The sequence below is a fragment of the Parasteatoda tepidariorum genome, chromosome 2 (assembly GCF_043381705.1).
Source record: "Parasteatoda tepidariorum isolate YZ-2023 chromosome 2, CAS_Ptep_4.0, whole genome shotgun sequence".
Classification (NCBI taxonomy): Eukaryota; Metazoa; Arthropoda; class Arachnida; order Araneae; family Theridiidae; genus Parasteatoda; species Parasteatoda tepidariorum.
This window is the reverse complement of record NC_092205.1, coordinates 64,823,312-64,850,816: the sequence shown is the minus strand read 5'-3', so window position 1 is coordinate 64,850,816 and position 27,505 is coordinate 64,823,312. Positions and strand designations below refer to the sequence as shown.

The following is a 27,505-nucleotide window of genomic DNA, read 5'->3' as shown; positions in this document are numbered from 1 at the left end:
AGTTATCAATAGTCAATTTTATTCTTGCTGGCTTCTTTCAAATATAAATGTTAATCAACTTCTACTGAAAATGTGATAAAATGTCTCCAAATGAGTTTTTTGTTGAGTAATATAAAAAGAGGTTTTTTCGGTTTTTAAAATAGAAATCATCTAAAAAAAATTTAAATAACTATTCTTTTAAGAAAATTATCTCGGTTTTGACATGACTTGCAATTTCTGGGAAATTAAATTACAAATTGTAAAAATAATTAGTCATTTGCAAGAAAATATCTATTTTCTGTTACAAACTGCTTTCTATTATACGTACTTCTATAAAATGCTGTGTCTAAAAACGTAAATAATAAAACATATTATTACATTTATTTATTTGCTGAAAGCAAACTCAGGATGAGAATAATACACATATATCTTATTTTTCAACAGTTAAATTTAAATTTTAGTCATTGTGATTTTATTAACTTTTTAAAGATATTAATTCTCGTATTTATTTAACTACTAGATTAATTCAGCTAAAATAATTTTTAGCATTGTTTTCTGAACTTGCATGCCTTCTCAAGTAGACACTTCTCTTTAGTGAACATATATCTCCGCCCTAAAGTCCTCTTTACAAAGATTCATTAGATTTAAAATTATACCTAAACCAGTTATTTCTGCTTTATTGTTAAGAAACTGATGAAATACACGGATTTCTAAAACTACAATAATTTTTTATTATAAAGTTACTATTTCAGTAAAAAAAAAAATTTTTGAACATATCTATGACACCCCTCACTAGATACCTGTTACTGGTTCTGAAGACTAAAATCCCAGTACCAGGTCATGAAATTTATGTTACTGGATCTGAGTTAGGAAAATCTGACATCTCTTGTCATTATAATAATGTGTTTGTTATATTAGAGAGCTTAGTCTGTATTAACAAGTTAATGAAAGATAGGCTGAATACATTAGTTTACCACCTAAACATAAAAGGTACTAAAAATTATATCGTAAAAATTTCAGTTCGTGTGAGTTATGAGAAATAACTTTCTAAGCATTTGTTCATTTTCAATAAATGGATTTCAAGGTTTAAGGTCTAATTTAAGCTATTTTGTTTTCCAGTTAGTGAACTTCTTTCAAATGAAACCTATATTGATGTTAATGTTTACAATGGCCAGTTGGATCTTATGGTAGATACTCTAGGTATGATACTTTTAAAATATCTCTTAATAACATGCAATTAATAATTTTTCTTAAAATGATCGTTTGACACTGTCTTTTAATTTGTATTTTTAAATTTTTTGTTGACATCACAGGTACACTAGCATGGATTGAAAAGTTGAATTGGCCAGGCAATAAAAGTTTTATGGCTGCTCCGAAGAAACCTTTGACATTTCCCAATGATCATAGTGGAGGATTTGTAAAGACATTCAAGAAATTTAGCTTCTTTTGGATTTTAAAAGCTGGTCACGTGGTAAGTACATACTTATTTAGTTACGCAATTACTTTCAAGTAGAACTGGATGCGTAGCTAAATTATTCCACAAAAAATAAGCACCTTTTAAAGCCCTCAAAAATATTTTCAAGCACTTTAAAAAAATATCAGAATTAGGCATGGTTAGAAAGTTTTTGACAATTGACGGTCTTATTTTGTTTTAACTGTCATGTCAAAAAAAATTTGGCATTGTTTTTGACAATTGTCAAAAATCATAAAATTTAAAATCATGTAAAAACGAATGGCGTTTCCATGCGCTACGGACTGAAAATACGCTTAAATAAATTGGTGTTGAATTAATTGTGAAAACGTTGAAAAGAACAATGTGAACTGTGTCTTTTTACATAATTCGTAGCGAAAATCAACGTGGTAAAGGAAAAATCTAATTTGAAAAAGAAAAAATTAAGCACTTTTTAAAAACACCCAAAGAAAAAAGCACCTTTAAGGGCTTTTAAAATCGAAAATAAGCACCCTGTAGAATGAACATTATTAGTTTTTTACGTTAAATAAGTGTAAATTAAAGTTATAAAACGTTTCGAAGAACAATCCTCGATATTGATGAAACTTTCTGGTGAATTCCCAACGTTATTTGAGTAATCGTTTGAGTGAAATTATGATAATTAGTAATGAGTGAATTTTTCGGAAATCTCTGTTTACAAATCTTTTATGTTTGCCAATTAACAAGGGAAATACTCTAATGCTGCACTCAAATCATGATAAATTTTACCTTTCAACGTAGTACATAGTTAACTTATATTACTTCATTGTTATTAAGATAAACGTTTAATAATTAAATATTTACTGGAGATCATTTACTAGCCATATTTTTAACAGTAACTTAATTGCAATTGTTTTAATTTTTTAATTAATGTTCCACCATCACTATATTGCGAAAAAAAACTTGTTTTTATGATGTGTTCACGTAACAGAACTTGGCCATCATATTTAGTGTGATGTTATTGTCATCTCAAAGTTGATAATATAATTATTATTCCCTTTGTAGTTCGATACTCTATAATTTTTTTTTTATTTATTTATTATTTTGTGAAATTTTTGAAAACATTTTACAACACATGAGCTGAATTGAAATTATATTTTCAACTTCCAAAGACTTTTGTGTTGAATTATTTCCTTCAAGACCAGCAGAATAAAAAAGCGTTTCCTCAGGCCCGCATACTCTAAAAGTATATGAGCTAAAAAGGTACTAATATACAAAAGGTACAAACATACTAATATGAGTTCTATGATGAGTGTACCATATTGAGAACCTGTCTGTGTGACCTAGGGCCGCTCGAGTCAAAAAGGCTCGTTTTATTTAAATACTGTAGGTTGTGAAGGGAGAATCACGTATTTATGATCGCAGTCCTTAAAAGGGTTAAAAAACTCATTAGGGCTCAGCAAAATGGATATTACACACATCATATTACATTTGCATTTGAATATGAACTTATTTTTCAGGTTCCTTCAGATGCGCCAGAGTCTGCTCTCAAAATACTTGACATGATACTTAAAAAGAATAAGTAAATACCTACTGTACAAAAATAAAGCCTACTAGATCTTAGCGTAATGTCTCTCTAAAACATTATTGAATTCATATTTAATATTGGATATATATTCCCGCACTGGGGATCAGTATTCCTCACTCTTCATCCACTACTTACACACATGACCACATTCAGAGTAATTGTCTGTGTTACGAGACTCTATCAGAAAGTAAAATATTCTGTCGTTCTCTACTTCCACACTAAATACTAAATCTGACTCCAACTTTTATTAAAAAATAACAAAATTTAATTTACATAATAATTTTAAGACGATAATTTTTTGTTCTACAAAAAGAAGTAACGTTGCCATAGCAACTCGGCAGTTTTAAAAGAAATTAAAAAGTTAGCTTTTGGCTTACATAGAAAGTATTTAACAAATTTTAACATTCTCCCCCCTTCTGATTTCAAGAAAATCAAAATTGTAAATATCTTTAAAATCATTTATCTCTAAATTATGAAAATTCAAAGAAGTAAACAAATAATAATATCCAAAAAAAAAAAAATTGTCTATAACGTAATGATTTTACTAATGTCCTTCCACATCTNAAAAAAAAAAAAAAACTATTGTCAATAACGTAAAAGTTTCACTAATGTCCTTCCACATCTAGTTTTTAATGGCAAGTTATTGTCTTTTAATGTACACATATCAACATCTTCTGGTTTCGTTAATTCTGGAACGTTGGACTGATTTTCAAAAGTTTCATTAAATGACTTCTTAAACAGTGGATCATGATGGGATATCTCTAAGGGATAAATTTTTCGTACGCGTCTATTAACTTCTCCATTAGCTGTTTTTACTCTTACCACTCGAACATGGTTGTCTTTTCCAGGGAAGGGGGAGATGTTTTTCCCGAGGGCCAATCTATTCGTTTCTTATTGTTGTAGCATATCAAAACAACATCACCAGGCCTTAAATCTCGTATTAGATGGTTATTCTTGAGCGGGTTCTGGACCAAAAGACTAAAGTACTCGTCCCTGAACCATTTTCGAAAGAAGATTGTTGATATCTCCATCTTTTTGTGCTGCTAACAATATCTAGGGGGTCTAAATCAGGTACACCGATGGCTCGTATATTTTGAATGAAAATTGATGGGGGAAGTGGGAGTAAGTCCTTTGAATCTTCTGAAATGTAGGTAAGAGGCCTGCCGTTGATAACAGCTTCCACAACACACAAAATAGTTAACATTTCTTCATACATGAGACAGGCTTTTCCTAAAACTCTTCTTAGTAATCTTTTAATCATTTGAACGATTCTCTCCTACCACCCTCCCCACCATGCTGCAGTGGGTGGGTTGAATTTCCACTGTATCCTGAATATTGAAGCATCATTAATAATTTTCTCCCAATCATTTCATTTCAACAGATTATCCGTCGCAACGAAATTACTTCCATTGTTACTACACATTATTTTAGGCCGTCCTCGTCGAGCAATGAATCTCCTAAAACCTAACATGAAGCAGCTTGTTGACAGGATTTGAATGAGTTCCAGATGCACGGCTCGATATACGGCTCAAGTAAATAGGAGAATCCAAACTTTTTTGCCATCTTTCAAATGAACGGACCTGCTAAATTTACCCCAGAAACTTCACATACCAAGGTATCGCGAATTCTATCTTCTGGTAAGGGTGTTGGCACAGATTTCACTCCCCTTGAATCATGTCTCCTGCATCTAACACATTTCAAGATCACTCTTTGGATGGTTTTTCTCCCCCTCAAGATCCAAAATTGTTGTCGGATATCAGCCAACACAAATTGTACTCCAGCATGCAAAGACTTCAAGTGTCTCTCGAGTATCAATTTATACAGTCTCATGTTTTGAAGGTAGAACAATCGGGCACAAAAAATTATCATCATCATTTCTTCTGATAATTTTTGTCTTTAGTCTGCGAATATTGTCGTTGTCAATAAAACTGTAAAGAGTTTTAACATCTTCTTCCTTCAAAATGTTTCAAGTTGAACAAGCTTCATAAATTTTTTCTCCCCGATTCTAATTCATTCACTGAAAGAACTGCTTCTTTTTGTATTTTGCTTTTTCGGGTTTCATTGATAAATCAGTACATCCAAGCAAGCATTCTCAATATTTGTGAGCATTTAGACAAACGTCTGCAGTTCCATTGAACATCTGCATCATTACTAACAAGAGAAGAAATAATACTATTTCGTCCTTCTTTTAAAATATCCTCTTCTTCTTCATTGAATTCATTTTTTGACCGTTTTTCTACACGCAATTTTAACCATGATTGTCCCTCCCACCACTTTGATTTTTAGATGACTTTAGCGGAACAACCTTTGGAAGGTAAATCTACTGGGTTCTGCTCCCCGGGTTTGTGTCTCCATGAATTCTTTTCCGTTAATGATCGGATTTCTTTCACTCGATTTTTGACAAATACACCCTAGTGCTCTTCTCTCTTAATCCAGCAAAGACCTGTTGAAGAATCGATCCAATAAATGATAGGTACTTCTTTTAGATCCATCGCTTTTATTGTTAGCGAAGCAATACTTGCTCCAATGCAACAGGAAAGTATCTCCAACCGTGGTGGAGCTACTCTAATTTTGGCTTGTATAAAATGTAAGGACACTTTTTCTTCTTGGATTTTTCGAAAAAATATAACAGTGTTGTATGCGAGTTTACTGGCATCACAAAATACATGAATACTAAATTCAGTTTTAAAATCACTCATATCTGAGCATCTTGGAATTTTGACCTCATTCAATAAAGACAAATCGTCATGCCAGATCTCTAACTCTTTTCTGTAATTTTCTGGTAATTCTGTACCCCATCCTATTTTAAAAGTCCACGTGTGCTGTACTAAGATTTTAGGAGGTAGAGTGACTGGGCACAAAATACCAAGAGGATCAAAAATCTTTTGATCTGTAGACAAAACACATCTTTTTGTTAGGATAGGTTTCACTTTTTTAATATTGCTCAAATCGCAAAAGATGCTATCTTGCTGTTTGTCCCAGAGTAAGTAGGCTCTTAAGTAGGCTCTTCACCATAGGAATTGCCGTGTGAGTATTCCCATGCTCTGAGATCAAAACATGCACTGTGTAACAATTGGGTAGATTCCGAAATAAGTTTCCCAAGCTTGTGTTGACTAGGTACTGAAGGTATGGAATTGTCAACATAAAAAGACTTTTTTAAACAATCAGCAGTGTCTTTAATATCTGATGGACCTGCATCTAGAATTGCATTTATTACTGCAGACGAAAGGAAAGGACTACGCGTGAGTCCAAAAATAACTCTCTTGTGTCTAAAAATCTTAAATTTTTTCTTCTCAAAATCTTCCCACCAGAGGAAACGAAGGAAGTCTCGATCTTCGTTAACAACGGAAAATTGCAGGAAGCTCTTTTTAATGTCTGATACCACACCAATGCTGTCCATCCAAAATCTCATTAATAATGTTGGTATTTCTTCTAAAAGATTAGGTGTCCTTTTTCAAGACAGTCATTCAGCGAAGGAAAACCTTTTTCATGTGAAGAGGTATCAAAAACTGACCTGATACGAGTTGTAGAATGTTCCTTAAAAACTCCTCTGTGTGGTAGGTAGTGAGAAGCTTCCCCGATTTCAGATTCTGGCATCACTTCGATTATTTTAAAGTCTTCCCATTCCTTAAAAACTGCATCATAATCTTCGTATCTGCCTTCAGCTTTGAGCTTCATTGAAGTTGAAATGAATCTTCTTTCAGCAGCGGACTTATTCATCTGGAGATAATCTTTCCAGCCATGGCAAATGAACTTCGTAACGTCCATTTTTATTCTTCGTGACTGTTTTCTGAAAATAATAAAATGTTGCTATTTCTAACTCTTTTCTCGACTTGGTCTCTATAGGATCTCTTATACCTAAAATGTCAGTATCCCATAGTTTTGTTATGCTGCAGTTCTGAGAAAGGAGTGAATTTATGATGAGGCTTGCAAATCCATTTTCTGTTTCTTTCGGAACTCTCCCCATAATGATCCAGTTTAACTTTGTTTCTATAGTCGTTAAACCACATTCCAGTTCATACATGTTTCCAGTAAAAAGTTGTCCACAAATGTCAGCTCCAAAGAGTAATTTAATTTCCGGTTGACATTCACCGTAATCTGTTATCCAAATTTTCAGGCTTTTCAGCTCTTTCAACCAAGGTCCCTTTCGTAGTCTTGGCAAATTTCCGCAAATAACATTTTGATCCAGAACTTGAAAAGTACAGTTGTAATTATCTTTCAAGTCTGCAACTGTTATGTTGTAGCATTTGTGAGATTGATTNATAACGTAAAAGTTTCACTAATGTCCTTCCACATCTAGTTTTTAATGGCAAGTTATTGTCTTTTAATGTACACATATCAACATCTTCTGGTTTCGTTAATTCTGGAACGTTGGACTGATTTTCAAAAGTGTCATTAAATGACTTCTTAAACAGTGGATCATGATGGGATATCTCTAAGGGATAAATTTTTTGTACACGTCTATCAACTTCTCCATTAGCCGTTTTTACTCTTACCACTCGAACATGATTGTCTTTTCCTGGGAATGTGGAGACGTTTCTTCCCAAGGGCAAATCTATTCGTTTCTTATTGTCGTAGCATATCAAAACAACATCACCAGGCTTTAAATCTCGTATTAGATGTTTATTCTTGAGCGAGTTCTGGACAAAAAAGACTAAAGTACTCGTCCCTGAACCCTTTTCGAAAGGAGTCTCTTAAAGATTGCTGATATCTCCTTCTTTTTGTGCTGTTAACAGTATCTAGGTGTTCTAAATCAGGTACACCGATGGCTCGTATATTTTGAATGAAAATTGATGGGGTGAGTGGGAGTAAGTCCTTTGAATCTTCTGAAATGTAAGTAAGAGGCCTGCCGTTGATGACAGCTTCCACAACGCACAAAATAGTTAACATTTCTTCATACATGAGACAGGTTTTTCCTAAAACTCTTCTTAGTAATCATTTGAACGATTCTCTCTTACCACCCACCCCACCATGCTGCAGTGGGTGGGTTGAATTTCCACTGTGTCCAGAATATTGAAGCACATTATGATTGAAGCACATTATGAACATTAATGATTTTCTACCAATCATTTCATTTCAAAAGATTATCCGTTACGACGAAATTACTTCTATTGTTACTATACATTATTTTAGGCCGTCCTCGTCGAGCAATGAATCTCCTAAAACCTAACATGAAGCAGCTTGTTGACAGGATTTGAATGAGTTCCAGATGCACGGCTCGATATACGGCTCAAGTAAATAGGAGAATCCAAACTTTTTTGCCATCTTTCAAATGAATGGACCTGCTAAATCTACCCCAGAAACTTCAAATACCAAGGTATCGCGAATTCTATCTTCTGGTAAGGGTGTTGGCACAGATTCCACTCTCCTTGAATTATGTCTCCTGCATCGAACACATTTCAAGATCACTCTTTGGATGGTTTTTCTCCCCCTCAAGATCAATAATTGTTGTCGGATATCAGCCAACACAAATTGTACTCCAGCATGTAAAGACTTCAAGTGTCTCTCGAGTATCAATTTATAAACAGTCTCATGTTTTGAAGGAAGAAAAATCGGGCACAAAAAATTATCATCATCATTTCTTCTGGAAATTTTTGTCTTTAGTCTGCGAATATCGTCGTTGTCAATAAAACTACAAAGAGTTTTTACATCTTCTTCCCTCAAAATGTTTCAAGTTGAACAAGCTTCATTAATTTTTTCTCTCCCGATTCTAATTCATTCACTGAAAGAACTCCTTTTTGTATTTTGCTTTTTCAGGTATTATTGATAAATCAGTACATCCAAGCAAGCATTCTCAATATTTGTGAGCACTTAGAAAAACGTCTGCAGTACCATTGAACATCTGCATCATTACTAACAAGAGAAGAAATAATACTATTTCGTCCTTTTAAAATATCCTCTTCTTCTTCATTGAATTCATTTTTTGGCCAATTCTTCCACACGTAATTTTAACCATGATGGTCCCTCCCACCACCTTGATTTTTAGATGACTTTAGTGGAACAACCTTTGGAAGGTAAGTCTGCTGGGTTCTGCTCCCCGGGTTTGTGTCTCCGTGAATTCTTTTCCGTTAATGATCCGATTTCTTTCACTCGATTTTTGACAAATACACCCCAGTGCTCTTCACTCTTAATCCAGCAAAGACCTGTTGAAGAATCGATCCAATAAATGATAAGTACTTCTTTTAGATCCATCGCTTTTATTGCTAGTGAAGCAAGACGTGATCCAATGCAACAGGCAAGTATCTCCAACCGTGGAATAGTCATCTTGTGTAGTGAAGCTACTCTAATTTTGGCTTGTATAAAATGTAAGGACACTTTTTCTTCTTGTATCTTTCGAAGGAATATAACTGTGTTGTATGCGAGTTTACTGGCATCAGAAAATACATGAATACTAAATTCAGTTTTAAAATCACTCATACCTGAGCATCTTGGAATTTTGACCTCAATCAATAAGGACAAATCGTCATGCCAGGTCTCTAACTCTTTTCGGTAAATTTCTGGTAATTCTGTATCCTATCCTATTTTAAGAGTCCACGTGTACTGTACTATGATTTTAGGAGGTAGAGTGACTGGGCACAAAATACCAAAATGATCAAAAATCTTTTGATCTGTAGACAAAACACGTCTTCTTGTAAGGATAGGTTTCACTTCTTTAATATTGCTCAAATCGCAAAGGATGCTATCATGCTGTTTGTCCCAGAGTAAGTAGGCTCTTGAGTAGGCTCTTCACCATAGGAATTGCCGTGCGAGTATTCCCATCCTCTGAGATCAAAACATGCACCATGTAGCAATTGGGTAGATTCTGGAATAAGTTTCTCAAGCTTGCGTTGACTAGGTACTGAAGTTATGGAATTGTCAACATAAAAAGACTTTTTTAAACAATCAGCAGTGTCTTTAATATCTGATGGACCTGCTTCTAGAATTGCATTTATTACTGCAGACGAAAGGAAAGGACTACGCGTGAGTCCAAAAATAACTCTCTTGTGTCTAAAAATCTTAAATTTTATCTTCTCAAAATCTTCCCAACAGAGGAAACGAAGGAAGTCTCGATCTTCGTTAACAACGGAAATTTGCAGGAAGCTCTTTTTAATGTCTGATACCACACCAATGCTGTCCATCCGAAATCTCATTAATAATGGTGGTATTTCTTCTAAAAGCTTAGGTGTCCTTTTTCAAGACAGTCATTCAGCGAAGGAAAACCTTTTTCATGTGAAGAGGCATCAAAAACTGACCTTATACGAGTTGTAGAATGTTCCTTAAAAACTCCTCTGTGAGGTAGGTAGTGAGAAGCTTCCCCGATTTCAGATTCTGGCATCACTTCGATTATTTTAAAGTCTTCCCATTCCTTTAAAAGCTGCATCATAATCTTCGTATCTGCCTTTGAGCTTCATTGAGCTTTGAGCTTCGTTTGAGCTTCATTGAAGTTGAAATGAATCTTCTTTCAGCAGCTGACTTATTTTGCTAGAGATAATCTTTCCAGCCATGGCAAATGAACTTCGTAACGTCCATTTTTATTCTTCGTGACTGTTTTCTGAAAATAATGAAATGTTGCTATTTCTAACTCTTTTCTCGACTTTGTCTCTGTAGGATCTCTTATACCTAAAATGTCAGTATCCCATAGTTTTGTTATGCTGCAGTTCTGAGAAAGGAGTGAATTTATGATGAGGCTTGCAAATCCATTTTCTGTTTCTTTTGGAACTCTCCCCATAATGATCCAGTTAAATTTTGTTTCTGTAGTCGTTAAACCTCATTCCAGTTCACACATGTTTCCAGTAAAAAGTTATCCACAAATGTCAGCTCCAATGAGTAATTTAATTTCCGGTTGGCATTCACCGTAATCAGTTTTCCAAATTTTCAGGCTTTTCAGCTCTTTCTAGCAAGGTCCTTTTCGTAGTCTTGGCAAATTTCCGCAAATAGCATTTTGATCCAGAACTTGAAAAGTACAGTTGTAATTATCTTTCAAGTCTGCAACTGTTATGTTCTAGCATTTGTGAGATTCATTCTGTATAGTGGAACCTCCGAATAAAATATGAATAAAATCTTTTGAGCCTTTTTTCACACAACCCATTTTATGGACAGTTTTTTTTAGAATGTACGACTGCTGTGAGCCACTGCCAACAATCGCACGAACAGTCCGTTCTTTGGTGTTTGATTTTAACTTCACTAATAAAGTTTGTGAAAGAACCTCTCCAGAACAGCTATTACTAGATAAACAAGTTTTTCCGTTGTCATTTCTCTGTACTTCTTTTTACTTCTGGTTGATTTTGAGTTCAGCGCACATCACAGTCCAATGTTTTTTTCCACAATTGATGCACTTTACAAATGTTTTACACGCTTTTAGACGGTGTCCTACCTTAAGGCAGCAAAAACAAGCTTTTTCTTGTTTTATCTTTTCTAGTTTTTCTTCATAAGACTTCCTAGATGCCAAAAAACAATCTTTACTTTCATGTACTTTTTGGCAGCAAATACAATTGGCAAACGTTTCTTTTTTCTGGTAACCAGAAAATAAATCGTTTGCAGTCGGTACTACTTTATCATGCGCATTTGGCGATATTTTGTTTTTCGTTAATTTAGGCTTCTTGAAGTCAAATCCACCAACAGCCATTGAAATTCTCTGTTCCCTTTCTACCTCACTTCTCATAAATGACATCAGACAATCAAGTCTATCTTTCGAAGTGTCTTAAATTTTCGTCTGTCTTTGCCACACTCTAAGAAGCTCCTCAGGAATACATGACTCCACTAACGGGAATAAAATTGCATCATACATTTTAGTGGTTATACCCAATGATTCCAAAGCCCTTAATTGGGATTCTATTTGGTCGTATAGAGAAGGAAGCGAAAAAACCATTTGTTATTTTGTGTTTTGTATGACTAAAGATAAGAGTTCTCTAATGTTAAACTCAACTAAAACATCATCTTTGCCAAATCGAGATTTGAAGGTTTCTATGGCTTTTGAATACTTTTCGGTTGTTGACGGACAACTTAAAACAAGTTCTCTAGCACGAGAATTGTCAACTGTACACTGTATAAGATACTGAAATTTATCACCAGGATCTAAAATTAAATCTTCATCTATTTTTTAAGCATTAACCAAAATGATAACCAGCCTTTTATACTACCGTCATATTTGACAAGTTCAATTTCAGGAAGTTTAAATTTACGATTGGAATGTTCCCTACTTATTGATAAATTTTCTTCATCGAGCTCTTTAAAACACTTATCAATAATAGTTTACACTTTATAATAATTATTACTATAATCATCAATTAACTTACTTTCATTTTCAATATATTCCACAGATATATCGTTTGATTGTGACATTAGATCTAATATTTCGCAGTCTAAAGTTTGAAGTTCTTCTTTTTTTGCTTTCAATGTTTTAAATTTGACTTTAACTTCCAATAATTCATCCGTTTTTTCTGATTTTACTTCCCCCAAAATCTGGTTGCATAATCTTGTAAAAGAGCTACGAACAATCTTCCGTTGTTTTTGAATTTTATCCATTGTATTATTGAAAATACTTCATGTGCAAGTTCGAATTACTTCTTAATAATATCACGTCCTCAGGTCACCAAAATATTGCGAGACTCTATCAGAAAGTAAAATATTCTGTCGTTCTCTACTTCCACGCTAAATACTAAATCTGACTCCAACTTTTATTAAAAATTACATTTTATTTAGATAATAATTTTAAGACGATCGTTTTTTGTTCCATAAAAAGAAAAAGTAACGTTGCCATAGCAACTCGGCAGTTTTGAAAGAAATCAAAAAGTTAGCTTTTAGCTTACATAGAAAGTATTCAACAACTTTTGACAGTCTGATTTTTATAAATGATTGTTATGTTTATTTGTTGTTTCAGTGCATATGTTGAAATAAAAATATTTTCTTGAAACATGTGGTGCATTCTTTTACAATATCTATAAGTCTTTAAATTTAGTTTTTAATTTAAGTTAACTAAAATAATTTATGACGTTGTTTAGGTTACAAAATAAAAAGGATCCAGTCAAACTGATGATAAAAGCATGCATGTAGGTTTATTTTTTTATGACAGAAACTAACTTTGCATTTATCATTTTAAGAACAGTTAATTTCTTATTGCTCTTATGATCACTTTTATAACATTGTGTTTTCTTAATTATCTGAGACAATACTCACAATTGAAATGAAAACTCAATCGTGATAATCAAATAGTGTTAATTTACAATGTAAAAAAATGTTTGATAATGAATAATTAACTATGGTAATGTTTGGTATCAATTCTATAATGGTATCGCAAGAACATCTTTATTCAACAAGTGAAGGAAATAACACATAAAATAACATTTCCTCAGTCTGACCTAACAAGGGTCTGTCCAGACATTTTGTGAAAGGTCCGTTTTCGTAAAATTGTGAAAATTGTGTAAAATTGTACTCGTAATTTGTGAATATAAAATCTCATTCACAAACAAGGGTCCTGCTTTTGTGAATTGTGCATATAGTTCGTTTACATCTGTCTTTCTCTTCCTTCCCCTTCCTTGGAAGGGTTTATTTAATTAATAAAACAATAATGAAGATAAACAAATTTGTGAAGAGTCCAATTAAAAGATAAATTATTATTATTGAAGGGTCCGTTTTCACGTTAAAATATTTTAAAAAAGGGTCAGTTTTTATGAAAAGATATTTTGTGAAGGGTCCATTAACGGACCCAAGTTTCATCTAAACAGACCCGTGCCTGAGAGCACATATTTCCAATTTTAATTCTTCTCTCATTGCATCAAACAAGTTGAGCATCGCAAAAACTTTCCGAATCCGTTTTTTTTTCTTCACAAAAATATAGTTTCTCTAAATATTCCATTGATAACAGGACACATAAGGTACGGCAAATAAATTAATCAGCTTAGATTCCTACAATCGAACACGTGCACTCATAGAATAATAATTTACAAGACAGGGGATAACATACGAGACCCTCGCAGAACCACTCAAGAAAAACTAAGATAGTGCCACTACCGTAACTCACTCTGTTGTAATACAAAAGGAAAGAAGGAAAGAAGGAAAGAAAGAAGGAAAGAAGGAAAAAGGAAAGAAGCAAAACACACGAATTCGAAGGTAAACAAATTTCTCAACCAATAGGAACGTCTCGTTTAGAAGAAAGACAATATATAAATATGCTTATTAATAATAATATTTTACAATTTCCTTAAGTTTGAAAAAAAATGAAACTGCCATTTTACTATTCCTTTTTTTCATTTCTAATATTCATACATAGATGGTGCCATTAGATGATATAAAAATTTAATGCGTGTCTCTGATTCATTTAAAATAATTAATAATTTACGCGATAAAAATTAATTTACCATACACAAATTGTCATTACCAGAGGATATCCTTTTTAATAATATAACTAAAGTATTGCCACCAGAGAAAAGAAATGGTATAATTTAANTGTCTATGAGAGGTACTAGAAACTAATTTGTAGATGTTTTGTTGTCACTTTGACGTCATATGTATATAATGTATGTGTACACTTATATCTAAATTATGATGGAATTTCACCTTTTTAAGACATGTTGGCTGTTTAAATGTATTATTTCTACTCATATCTTATGTTAATTTCGTATGGCATTGTTTACTTAATTGGACTCCTGTGAAAAACTAATCTGCAAAATAGTATTGCACTATTTCGCTATATAGTAATAGTAAAAATAAAAAAATAAAGAACAAAGTAATCTCTAATAAAACTTGTATATTGAAATTTTCAACAATATTCGTCAATTTAAGAATTATTTACTTTGGAATGATATCAATTTCCTATGAGGAACAAATTTACCCTCAATAGGTGTTTCAGGCATGTCTAAAATCCTGCTGTTCAAGCATAAAAACAATGTTTCAAATTTCAATGGAAATTTGAACAGAATAAAATTAAATCCTTTAAATGAAAATGTAACACACGAAACATTGTTTTTTTAATTTGAAGTGCGAAGTATATTCCGACGCAATTCTTATTTTGGAAAAGCTGAGCAGTCCTTCCTTCTTTTGAATTTTGAACTAAATTGCATTTCTAGTCCAAAGATTTCCTTAAAAAGTTTTATCATTAAAGGAATTTTCGGAACTAGATCTGCATTTTGAAATCTGTGCTAAATAGGCACTGTTCAAAAAATAGGGATGCGATGGGAGCTTAGTTGATATATTAAAGCAGCTAAAGACATCCTTCGTGCGGATAGATTCCATTGTTTGTTCACCCTTGTTATTTTAACATTCAAGTTTCAATTTAGATCCAAGAACAGGAATTTCTATCTTAAATATATTGCAAAGATGAGTAACTGTGAGTTTGGAATTTCAGTTGAATGTCTTGAAACTTCACGAATGTGCATTGTCATGCTATAGTCAAATTTCTACATAAATAGAAATTTAATTTAGGCAGTTACTTGATTATTGTAAAAGCTCAAGTAAAATTCCGAAATATTTTTATCAGATTTAGAACTTTATTTAGGCAATAAAAGATAATTTGTAAGATTTTGTTCCGAAGAAATCCGGTCAATTATTAATATTTTATTTTGCCTTGTTTGTCTCGAATCATATTTTTGCTTTTTTATTTACGAAAATAATAATGTTTCTTCCAATTATGCATAATATATTAATATTCTGATTTCAAAATATTACAGAAACTAGTCTGACGATCAAATTTGAGAAATGCTGAGTAATTTTTTTTTCTAAGCTAAGAGTATACTTCTTATAATTTAGGCAATTACCCTTTTTCCAAATATTTTATTACATTTAAAAAAAGTAACATCAACTAAATTGTTTCAGCTCACTTACCCTCGTAATCAATCTAATTTCTCCTTGTTTATTTTTTCTTAAACGTAAATATTTTCCACAAAAACACTAAACATTTTGCTTTCAAATTATACAACTCTTTCCCCTTTATGCAACAACATTTTGTCAATATTTTAATCGAATCGAAGTAGACGATTTCCTAATTTGAAAACAATAATCTGAAACGGAAAAAATAACTTGAAAAATACAGAGGGTGAAATGCAATAAAGAATGAATAAGACAGGAATAAAAATGTAGAATAAAGGGAAGAAAATATTGTCAATATTACATAATAAAAATTAAACTAACAATTAATCCACTAAAATAATAGTAATTCGAAATAAAAAATAAAAAACATATGTTCTAAGAGGCAATTATATATAATAGATAAACATTTATATAAATTATTCTAACTCTATATTTGTGGAAGTAACACATTGAAAAATAACTTAGTTAACATACCTGAAGGTAATAATTCATAATTAAAGAGTTAGTAATTAAATCTCACCAATTTGTTTACCTTAAAATTATTAATTTAACAAAAATACACCATATTAAAAACAGAATTAAATTAATGACATTCATTTCAAATTAGTTAAAGCATGCATTTTAATTTGTTAAGGTTAAATATAAAAAGTATATTTATGTTATAAAACAAATATTTCATATATTGTATGCGAAACCACATATATGTAACACTAAAAGATCAGCACAATTTTAATAATATGTAAATTATGGCTGATTCTTTTCTGATTTTTCAGACGATATTTTTATTTTATTAAGTGGGTAAATTATTAAGCACTACTAAAATTAATTTGTAGCTCTTAAAAAATATGCACCCTGCATAACCTTATTAGCATAATAAAACAAATTTATCCTAGCATCAGAAAGGCCCTGGGTTCGAATCTCCGGCAAGGCATGGATGTTTCTTTCTCCCTCTGTGTACTCTATATCCTTTCTCCTTTTATGTGTGAATGTGACCAGCCCTATAAACGGGTTGTGGTTGTGTGAATGGCGTGGCAGAAGTTGAATTCCTGGCCACAGATGGCGCCACTGAAAAACAGGAACAATCGCACTACCACTGCCTAAACAGACATACGACAAAAGAAAAAAATATTGTAATTTAGCTGTTTATTTATGAGAAAGATATGAATTGAAATTCATATTTCTGCCGAATTTTTTAGTTCATTTTTTTCCACTTATTTTTGCCATAGTAAGAAGAAGAATTTCATCGGTCTTTCCAGAATATGTGAACATGGATTCCAGAACATCCATGCTATATTATTATTTTAGAAAAACACCAAAACTGTTAACATAGAATATTCCTTTTTAAGCTAAACTCTCCCAACTTAACAAAACTGCCATAAAATGACAAGCTGGGCTTCGGGATGTTAAGTCACACGGAGAAAAATGGCACCCGATTTTAACACACTGTTCCTTTCTTAAAAATTTGGATACTGAAACGGAACAGGAACCACACCGATAACCTCAAATTTATTTTAGGAACTTTTATTTGTTTGTTACTTAATTTGCTTTTGCGAGTCTAAAAGTAGTTATTTGGTTCAAAAAATGGGGTAGATGAAAATACATCTGAATCGGTCTAACTTCAAAAGTTTAAAAAATATAGTAGCTGAACATAAAACGACTTAAACTATTCTTTAGAATAAAAGAGAAAAAAATTTAACGTTTTTCTGGTTATTTTTACATCCAAAGTGTATTTATAAACATAAAAACAATTAAATTTAACACACGTAAAAATGATAAAATTTTATAAACACAACAAATAACAGTAATAAAATTGCATCTATCATCATAGCAATTTGGAATTGTATGACAACCCAGACATACAATTTAATAAAATACTGTAGAGTATATGAGCTATTTGATTAAATCCTGGACAAAATCTTGTTCCAATTATTTTCCTAGACCGAAACAGACATTTAAATAAGTTCACATTTTATTTCCTGTTCAAGAAAACAGAAAATTAAATATATTTATAATGATATTCCTATCATTTTTGAATCCCCAAGTAAAGATCATTATTCTTAAACAGGGCTTTTTACAAAGCTCTATTGACCAACAGTTTTATACTTCGCAATAATTTCATATAAAAGTTATATTTGGCATAATTATTATATCTTAAAACAGTTTATTTTGGCATCCACTAAATATTCCTACGTGCTTATTGTTTTTAAAAATTGTTAACATATTGAAAAAGCAAGGAAAAAAAACGGAAATTTTACAATTGTCTCTGAAATAATATAACTATTTTAAGTAGACATAAGAGCTCAATCAAACTATTGATACATTATAATATAAAGCAGTGAAAAATTTCAAATTTACTCCAAATCTAAACACTTCTCTATGAAAATGATATTATTTCAGTTCTCATTCCGATGAGCATATCTTACTTCTTGTTTAAAACTAACTCCCGCTTGGTGATTAAGTAAATATATTTCTAGTCTAGAAATTTCATTACAGAGAAGAAAACTACCTAAAAGGATATTTACTTTAGATTATCTATATTCTGTACATATATCATCAAAAGAAATATTTATCTTGTGCATCAAGATCCTTTAAATTATATGTTTATCTTTTCAACTAAACATTGCTTGTGAAATATCAATGTTTTGAAAGAAAATGATTTTGAACTTAAATAATATAGTTGTTTTGAAAAATAATTTAATTCTATATGTTTTTTGGGCTCTACCTGTGTATGCTTGTATCTATAAATAAATTTTTGAGTACTTATTTTTTTGAGTACTTATTTTTTTGAATTCCTAGTTATAGGTTTTTATAACAATGCAAATAAATTAAATTACTTTCCTCAGAATTGGTTATGGTTTGCTGTTTTTTTTGCTATTTCTGTGTGTTTTACATAACTCAAATTTTATCAGGTTTAGAAACCATGTAACCAAACTTGAACAACTTTTATATCTGAAAATGTCTTAAAAACCTATAGAATCAAACAAAAAACCTTATTTTTTAATAATTTACAAGTAGAAGAAAGCGGCTATTACTTTTTGGAATAATACCTATGGCTCCAAATTATGCAAATAAATTTTATGGAAGAAACCGAGAGCAATTAAATCACATTTATTCCTTCGCTCAATTTTCTAATCTAAAAGTGAAATGACTCAATCCGTGAAAATTTAGAATCACGGATAGAATCATTTTTCTGGAAAATTTATAGGTCTGAAAAAAGTCGGTCTAAGCTGTAGAAAAATTGTTAAACTTTAACCAGATAATATTAGCTTCCTATGCTTGCAGCATGTAAGAATCATATTTGAAGAACATGAAAAGGAATTAGCTAAAGAGATCAGATAAAGTAAAAAGAAATAAAAACATAGTTACTAATCTACAAATTTTATAAGGTAGGTACAGATGGGTGACAAAATAATACGAACACCTGTGAAATATCAGAAAATCTTCATTATAGGGAGTTGGACCACCCTTTCACTGAATTACAGATTTAATACGACGTGGGATCGATGCATAAAGGTCATGGACAACGTTTAAAGGAATATTAAGCCGTTCCTCTTGCAAAGCGGCCTCTAATTCCAAAAGATTTGCTGGAGGTGGGAATCGGGAACGAAATTTAGACTCCAAATATTGCCACAAACGTTCAATAATATTTAAGTCCGGAGACTGAGGGGGCCAGACGAGATGCTCAACTTCATTGTCATGCTCTTCGAACTATGTTTGAACTTACCTAGAGGTGTGGATAGGGGCGTTGTCGTCTTGAAAAATCGGTCGCTCTCCAGGAAGTACAGTCTGTTCAAAAGGATGAACATGATCCGCTAGAACGCTAAGATAGGCATTAGATTTGATTCTCCCATGCAGACGTACTAGTGGCCCAAGATCACGCCAAGATATCGCACCCCAAACCATAATGGAGCNATGAAGTTAAGCATTCAATCTTTGAATCTTTAAGCATTTAGCTTTTGCATTTAGTCGATCAGAAAGATTACAATCCTTTAGGTGGGGATATTACTTTATCAGAAGTGTGACACAAATGTTATTCTTCGAGAAATGCTAAAGCACAAATAAGAACACGCAATATTGCTTCAAGGGATATTTTCAAATATTTAGACAAAAAATTATGCAGGCCTACACATTTTCTAGTGTAAGAATAAATTTTAATACATACGAATCAACTATACTTAGATGTATATTAATTTAGATTTCTGAAAAAGGAATTGGATCATATTTATCTCATAGTTAAAAATTCAAAAGAAAATTTTCGTGATAAAGATTTAGGAAAAATATTCTAAAGAAGTAAAAACTGCGGAATCGGAAACTGCGGAAAATTAACTAATAATAATAATATAAATTTATAAATTCTCCAGCACAAATATGAACTTAATTAAATGCTTCGAAATAAATCATAAAGTAAAAAGTTCTTGATTAGCTTAACATGTAATATTTCTTTATTAATATTAAGAAATAATACACATTAAGTTTTACGTTTATGATTAGACTGAAAAAAAAAGAATTTTTAAATATGAGACCTACTGTTAATGTTTATGCAAAATAACTAAAGTGATTATGCAAATGAAATTTAGAAACTGTATAACTCTTTAATTTGCACATAACTTATTATTCATAACCGTACCTGAATTTTTAATTTAATTGAAATTTCAGTTTGCTTAAGGTTCGAAAACAATACTTTTATAGAATAAACAAGTAAGTATAGTTTAAAAACACAACTGATCTCTTAACTATATATTTTATTTAAACAGCAACGAAAACATAAGGAAACCAATTGTCTTTATTATCTTTGTAAGAGTGTCTCTAATACGTAAACAATGTTTTGTAAAATAAAAATAAATTATCTTTCTGTATTGTCTAAAAATTTCCTATTTCCTTCAAAAAGATTCTTTCACAAAATTTCATTTTATTGGCATTTTTCTACTGTTTTAAGCTCGCATTTTCTAATTACTTAGCGTAATGATATTTAAAGGCATTGTTCTATCGTTAAAGAAAATTTCTAGTAAATATAATAAGCACGCTTTGCTTCAATTTTCGTAATTTAGATTTTGCTTAAAGCAAACTACTCTCTTTTGTATTCAAAGAACTAAAAAAAAAAAATTCTTTTTATTTTGAAACTTAATTAGTCAAAGTATGTCTTCCTTTTTTATTATATTAATTTATAAAATTTGAATATAACACACTTTATATTTTCATATTAGTTAAGTAATTAACACTACAATAACAATAAGGTACTTAATAGACTAAGTGCGCCTGTAAATAAAGAACTGGTATAGATTAAGTCTTGTGCTGACTACAAATAAATAAAAAAATACCTCGTAGGACAAATGCAACGCTATAAGGGTAAAAAATTACCCTTAATATATAATATGGTAATCAATAACTCCTAATTTTGAGTTCAAGAGAATCTAGGTCTTAGTATACATCCGTTTAACTTCATTTTTTTTATCTGGAGTTTAATATATTACCTACATAGCATAATGAATTTCTAAAATCTTAATTTCCTTTTTATCTTAGTTTATATTTTATCTAGGAGATTTGGAAGTAATAACTATTACTTTAATATTTTAAGCAAATAAATTTATTTTTACGGTACCTTAAAACCTTTGAATCAATTGATAGGTTAGCTTATTCAATTTGAAGATGAGATTAAATAATTTTGAACTGTTTATCCCCAGAAAATTTCACTACTACTTCACACTACCTTAAGACAGCTTTCAAAACAAATGAAAATTAATTCTTCATTTTATTCAACACTTAATCATTAGCTTAGATTAAAAAAAATATTTTTCAAATGAAATTTTCTTGAAATATTTATTATTTAATGGGTCATAATGATACAGATTTTAGAAATGATGTAAAAAAGTAAACTAACTACATAAGTAATATTTAAATCCGAAATAGGAAAAGGAACATTATAGTTTTTAAGTAGAACAAATGGCTTTTTTAAAAGAGTCAGCTTCTCTTGCATAATGCAGAAAAAAAATTTCATTAAAACTCATCAAAAGAGAATTTTTTTTTCAAAGTATTGTTAACTTTAATGTCCAATTATTAAAAATGAAAAATGAAAAAAAAATTCAAATAAAATGACCACTGTATATTCTATCTCCTTTGTTAAATTTATAAAGAGAATTTGGTAAAAACTATAGAAATATTGTAAAATTCAAAAGGTTTCTGACTCTATGGGACGGCAATTTTAGCACACCAATTGCAAAATAGAAGAGCTGCCTTGTAATTCCATACTTAGTGAGATTAACAGCAAAAATGTTCCAAAAGGCTATTTATTGTATCCAAATAAATAACCTTCCATAAAATCATCAAATGTTAGGGCGGAAAAAGAAGATTAAAGTGTTTATAAAAGTTTTCATATTTAGATTAATTTATGGTTCATCATCAGGTTTTAGTTCGTCCATCAGTGTCTACTTTAAAATACTTCAAATAACTCGCTTTCTTTAATGTGTTTAAAGTGCTAAATAGGGAGTATTCGGTATTTGGAAAAATTGATAATAATAAAAAAAAATTAAGATTAATAATAAGAAATTTCAATATCCGAGTGAACCATATTTTTTTTAAACTTATATCGATTGATGTTCCCCAAGCAAAACATTCCTAGCAGGTACACTGTAAAAAAATCGGTTCTAAATTACGGTAAAAAGTTCCGGCAATTAAAGTCCCAGTACTTTTTACCGTAAAATCCGCTTTTACAGGAACATGCTACTGAACAAAAATCTGATACACAGCGATATTTACAGTGTTTACCGTAAAGTTAGTGAATCACTGTAAATAAATAAAAATTAGGGCATAATATTTTACGGTGAAAGGGGATTTCACGGTAACATGGATTTTACGGATGATGCAGGAAAAATGCCGGTACTTTATACTGCAATTTTATCCGACATTTTTTATAGTGTATCTGGTACAAAAAGAAATCCCCATAAATAAGTTTTAAATAATAGCTTAAAATATATTTTGGAAAATATTTTTGAACATAATTTTTTTATTGAATTTCAGGAAATTTTGTTTAGGCGTTATTTATAGATCATATATGATGATTATAAGTGTCGCTCATTAATCGCTTTATTCGTGGAAAACTATTGGAAAACCTTATCGTTTATTTATTATTTATTAAAAAAGAAAACCAATAATTTATTAAAAAGGAAAATCAATATTCGTTTATTTATTAAAAAGGAAAACCAATAAAGTAATCATAATAAAGTTTCGAAAATAACTAAAAAGATCACATTTTTTCTTTGCAAAAACATATCAGAAAATTTTTTCAGAAAAAGAGAAGTTACCTGCTTATTCGAAAATTAGCACGGAAATAATGTAAGTATCTACATTAGAATAAGTTGAAAAAATTTGTATTTCGGAACGCCGTAGTGTTGAAAAGCTGCCTTTTAGGAAATGATTAGAAAAGATATAACGGCATTCTTAAAATTGGTTAATATCTTACATTTGTGCATCATACTTAAAATATTTGTTTTTATTCATTTATTAAGTTTGCTGAAACTTTTGAACTAAATGCTTTTATGCTTGTTTGTTAGTTTGAATGACCTAAATAAATTAAATTCTGATCAATAATTAATTTTTTTTTTTACGCTAGCACTACGTTTTCGAGTCTTAGGGAGAGAAAAAACGTACTTTCGCCAACTTTTCGTAATTTTCACTGTGTATCGTGTCTCTCCTTATGCTGCTTACGAACAGCCCTGCCCATTTTAGGATGGTTGCCCAATAGGTTCCATACAATTTTTTTGTGGTGTAGTAACACGATATTTGCAGTTTTACGAAGAGTTTCAATGTAGTAAAATTAGTTTTTTTTGAACTGCTTCTTACAGATTCTTTTTTTATATCTGCTACGCATCTGAAGTCGGATTTTATGGAGAAATGAGGTATAACTGATCTGTACTTTACTGAAGCACGAATCTCTAGCCTCATGTTCAAATATTTTATTCGAAACCCATGTTTCAAGTTTGACACACCTTTGGTGCTTCTCTAATACTCGTAGCGTCAGAGTTATTATGTGATTTAATATTATCTTCACTTAAGTCGTGTATGCAGCGTAATGGAGGGTTGTACCACGCAAGTATTTTGATTGATGATTTCAAGGTAATCCCTAAGTTCGAAGTTTTTATTTGCAGGAGAAAAACTTTTTCACAGTCTATTTTTTTCAGATGCCTTGCTTTGAAGATCTATCTTATACGCAACCGAAGGACTTAAGGCAAAAGTGAGCTTTCTGGAATGGGGAAAATGAACTGGATGGCGCTTTCCGAAATCTTTTGGACAATGCTTAAAAGTTACATTTGAAATTTGCAGAAAAAATTGATTTCTGCCAGGAATTTTCTGATCAAAGACTGAATTTCGTGATGCTAAAGATAGACTTTCAAGCTTCCGTTCACTTTCAATCAATTAATTGGAATTCTTATTCGGTATATTCTTCCACAATGCGGTTTGAGTTAAATGAATATCATATTAAATTGCCCGTCAAGTTTGGCTCCATGTGTATAAGAAAATTACCAAAGTTTCCGTGTCCCTCTTAGGCAGTGGAAGGAAACTTCGAATAGAATATATGAACATGAAGTTAGAGATGGATTTATCCGAACTGCAGTGAGATCTAAGGTCAGCTAAACTTAATTTCCCAAAAATATCAGCATTTAAATGTGCAGTAAATATAAAAAAAAGAATTTTAACAATGAATTAAGCTGAGGAGTCCTACTCAATTGAAAATCTTTGTACATATAGTTGTAAATCTATTCAAAAATCAATTTAGAAAATTGAATAGTTTGTTCAGTAGGAGAAACTCAACATGCAATCATCTTTAAATTTCGAGTTCCATGGTTGCTCTGATCTAACATAATGAGCGAAGAGATACACGGTGAAAAGTTTGAAAAATAATGAACATATGTTGTTATTTTTATAAAAAAACGATGCACGAATGTAAAAAATTAAATTATGGATCAGAATTTAATATGCTTAAGACATCTAAACCATTTAAAATTTATAAATAAAAATTGAAACGTATGTTACCATTTTAAAAAAAATTAAGAAAGTGTGATTATTTCATGTTTTTAATAATTTGAAGTACGATGCATGAAAAGAAAAATTGAACTATTTAAGTTTCTTTCTTCTTTTTTTCCGGCTATTTTATTTTTATTGCAATAGGCACATTTTCCACGCTAAAACGTTCAGAAATTCCAAAATTTTTTTTTCCAATCAACTCTAATCTCTCTATTTTACAATAAAGATATACATTAGGATTAAAATTACAAACATGTATAACATATTTATAATAAGGAAAGAATCAAGTTTAAAAACAAACATTTATGTGTTTCTAAGATAAGTTAGATATACTAAGTGACGATTAAAATGTAAATGATTTTCTAAAGGAAATCCAATGAAATTTAACGAAACTGAAATATTTCATTTCGCTATCGGATTAACATAAAAATTATTCGAATGCTTGAATATCCATGTTGTAAACAACAGACAGAATTATTACTTTAACATTTGTTGGCGCATTCTAAAAATGTTTTGACAGTTAGTTTTAACTCTCTCCACTTTTATATGCATTTCAACCTCATTATGGGTTATTGATTTCTCATTTTTACATTTATTCTTTCACTGTTTCGAAACTCGGAATGATATCTTACTTTCATTTCATGAAATTAAAAGCAATGAAACGTTTCGTTTTTCCTTCAATTTTAAAGAACTTCAAAATCTACACAATCGATATTTTAAATTAATTTTTCAGGATGTCATTTGCTTTTCATTTATTTAAAGCTTGGTGCAATTAGAAAATTTTACATTGGTTATTATTTTTTTTCATTTATGAAATTGATTTGATGCAGTCCATAACTTAAACATGCATGCATACAAGATATTTTCAAGTATACTTATTTTATTTTCAATTCAAAAGGATGCTCTTTGACTAACAATTTTATACATTATTTTAATTGAAAATGAGATTAAACAATTTAGAACAAAATTGGCTGTTAAATATTAGCAAATTAAAACACAAAAATTTGCTCATTTATTATGCGTGTTTATTATTTTGTCATTGAGTGCCCATTTTAAGTGAGTTTAAATATTATAGTCTTTAAATTATATTATTTTAAGAGATTTTCATTGTTAGTTCCCTGTTTTTTGCACATATGTTAAAGTATCCCAAGTTTTGTAGAGAAAAGCTATTTAGAAGTTATGAGAATACAATACAGACGGATAAACTTAAGACGTATACCATTAATTGTTACTGAATTCAATTTAGTAAGAGGATACTGGACCGAAAAATCAGGAGTTTTAATTTTTCTCAATATACAATGCAATTACGTATTTCTCAAAATATGAAAAAAAAATTATGATATAAAATAAAAGGTGAGTTTAAGGTTTTATTTTCTTCCTCATATTGAACATCAAATGTTGCCAAATTGATGAATTAAATTATGTGATTTTTCCATGAATATTTTTTTCCAATCATAAGACGATATAAACCAAAACCAGATTTTTTTATTAAAAAAAATATGATATAATAATACTGATATTTTTATTCGGAAAAAAATTAATCATAATATTTTCAGTTGTATGAAGAATTAGTGTTATTATTTTAAAAAAAAATATTATTTCGAAATTAAGCATAACAATTATGTGCTCATATTTTGTATAATTTTTGTAAGATTTTATGAAAAAAAATGATTAAAATGATTCAATTGTCCTAGTGCATTTGTTTCTAATTATAATAATTTCAAACAGAAAATTTTAAAGCAGCTGCTTCTAATTTTGCGAAATAATTTTAGTAAAATATCGCAGGTAACACATTTATTAAAAAAATTTTTTTTAAACATTTAAAAAAGGCATTTAATAGAGAGAATGATTTTAAAGTGCATCTTCATATAAAAATATATCTGTAATAATCCTTCAAAAAAGTGTGAAACATAATTTTAAGCTTTAAATTCAATATATCAAAGTGTTACTTACCATGCACTGGACAATTTGTCATGCTATGGCATGTAAGCTATTTTTTCATGTTCGTCCATGCGTGTATGAAATTAATTCGCTTATAATATTTTCATTCCACTCAGAACCCTTTATATAGATTTAGGTTTATATACCCAAAACATTTTAAGCTGCTAAAAAAATGCCTTTTTCTAAGTAAAATGTTTCTTTTTTTTAAAAAATAATATGAAAAATTTTCAGCCAGCATAATTTATCTCATAAATCTTGTTTGTTGAAAAATTATTTAATTTTCTTACTGGAACAATGAACACCAAAAACACAAGGAATGGACACGATAAAACAACGCAAAGCAAACAGACGTTTTTTTTTTTTTCGTTTATAACATGTTTTTTTTTTCTTTTAAAAAAATGCTGAAAATTCTAAATTCACTTTATTACATTTTTTTTAAGAATTTTTCAAAGTGCAAATTACTAGTATGAAAAGTAAGAGGAAAATTAACATAAATTCTCAAACTATTATTCAAGAATAAACTTCACCATTTACCAGTAAAAAATAAGTGAAAGTTAAGAAATACAATTTTTTCGTATTCCGAATCATTTATCATAATTGATAGATAGCTGTAAGTGAAAAAGTGCGATGAAGATACACAATTAAAAGATAAACATTATTTTCATGGGTTTTTGTTCGTTAGCTATATGTACTGAAATTTTATTGAATTCCTACTGTTGTTGTTTTATCTTTTTTTGTATAAAAGTTTCAAACATATTTTAAGTATT

The 27,505-nt window shown here is 30.4% G+C and overlaps 4 protein-coding genes across 7 annotated transcripts in view; 1 reads left to right on the top strand and 3 right to left on the bottom strand.

Annotated features, from left to right (window-relative positions):
- Nucleotides 1–3,031, top strand: part of LOC107453574 (retinoid-inducible serine carboxypeptidase-like) — a 38,845-nt gene extending 35,814 nt beyond the window's left edge. For all 4 annotated transcript variants that reach the window (XM_071177678.1, XM_043045357.2, XM_043045354.2 and 1 more), the window contains exons 11-13: nucleotides 1,099–1,179; nucleotides 1,293–1,450; nucleotides 2,929–3,031. In XM_071177678.1, the coding sequence (XP_071033779.1) occupies nucleotides 1,099–1,179; nucleotides 1,293–1,450; nucleotides 2,929–2,994 (305 nt within the window). In that variant the 3' untranslated portion in view covers nucleotides 2,995–3,031. The remainder of the gene's footprint in view (nucleotides 1–1,098; nucleotides 1,180–1,292; nucleotides 1,451–2,928) is intronic.
- A 2,376-nt stretch (nucleotides 3,032–5,407) lies between these two features.
- LOC107437449 (uncharacterized) lies at nucleotides 5,408–6,674 on the bottom strand. The gene is made up of 3 exons (XM_016049450.3): nucleotides 6,511–6,674; nucleotides 6,009–6,445; nucleotides 5,408–5,886 (listed from the first exon to the last, which is right to left on the bottom strand). Exons 1-3 carry the CDS (start codon nucleotides 6,672–6,674, stop codon nucleotides 5,408–5,410), a joined length of 1,080 nt encoding a protein of 359 aa, XP_015904936.3.
- Nucleotides 6,675–8,978: 2,304 nt separating this feature from the next.
- LOC139427304 (uncharacterized) lies at nucleotides 8,979–9,413 on the bottom strand. Its single transcript, XM_071188484.1, has one exon. The coding sequence runs from the start codon at nucleotides 9,411–9,413 to the stop codon at nucleotides 8,979–8,981; it is 435 nt and encodes a 144-aa protein (XP_071044585.1).
- Nucleotides 9,414–9,658: 245 nt separating this feature from the next.
- LOC107453568 (uncharacterized) lies at nucleotides 9,659–10,356 on the bottom strand. Its single transcript, XM_016070439.2, has 2 exons — nucleotides 10,229–10,356; nucleotides 9,659–10,163 (listed from the first exon to the last, which is right to left on the bottom strand). The coding sequence occupies exons 1-2, from the start codon at nucleotides 10,354–10,356 to the stop codon at nucleotides 9,659–9,661; spliced, it is 633 nt and encodes a 210-aa protein (XP_015925925.2).
- Between the last annotated feature and the right edge of the window lie 17,149 nt (nucleotides 10,357–27,505).

Coding starts and splice junctions, on each gene's coding strand:
- LOC107437449 (XM_016049450.3), bottom strand. CDS start 6,674: ATGAAGCTCAAAGCTGAAGGCAGATACGAAGATTATGATGCAGTTTTT. Junction 6,446..6,510: donor CATTCTACAACTCGTATCAG/GTCAGTTTTTGA, acceptor GTCTTGAAAAAG/GACACCTAATCTTTTAGAAG. Junction 5,887..6,008: donor CTCACACGGCAATTCCTATG/GTGAAGAGCCTA, acceptor TTTTGTCTACAG/ATCAAAAGATTTTTGATCCT.
- LOC139427304 (XM_071188484.1), bottom strand. CDS start 9,413: ATGAGTGATTTTAAAACTGAATTTAGTATTCATGTATTTTCTGATGCC.
- LOC107453568 (XM_016070439.2), bottom strand. CDS start 10,356: ATGCAGCTTTTAAAGGAATGGGAAGACTTTAAAATAATCGAAGTGATG. Junction 10,164..10,228: donor CATTCTACAACTCGTATAAG/GTCAGTTTTTGA, acceptor GTCTTGAAAAAG/GACACCTAAGCTTTTAGAAG.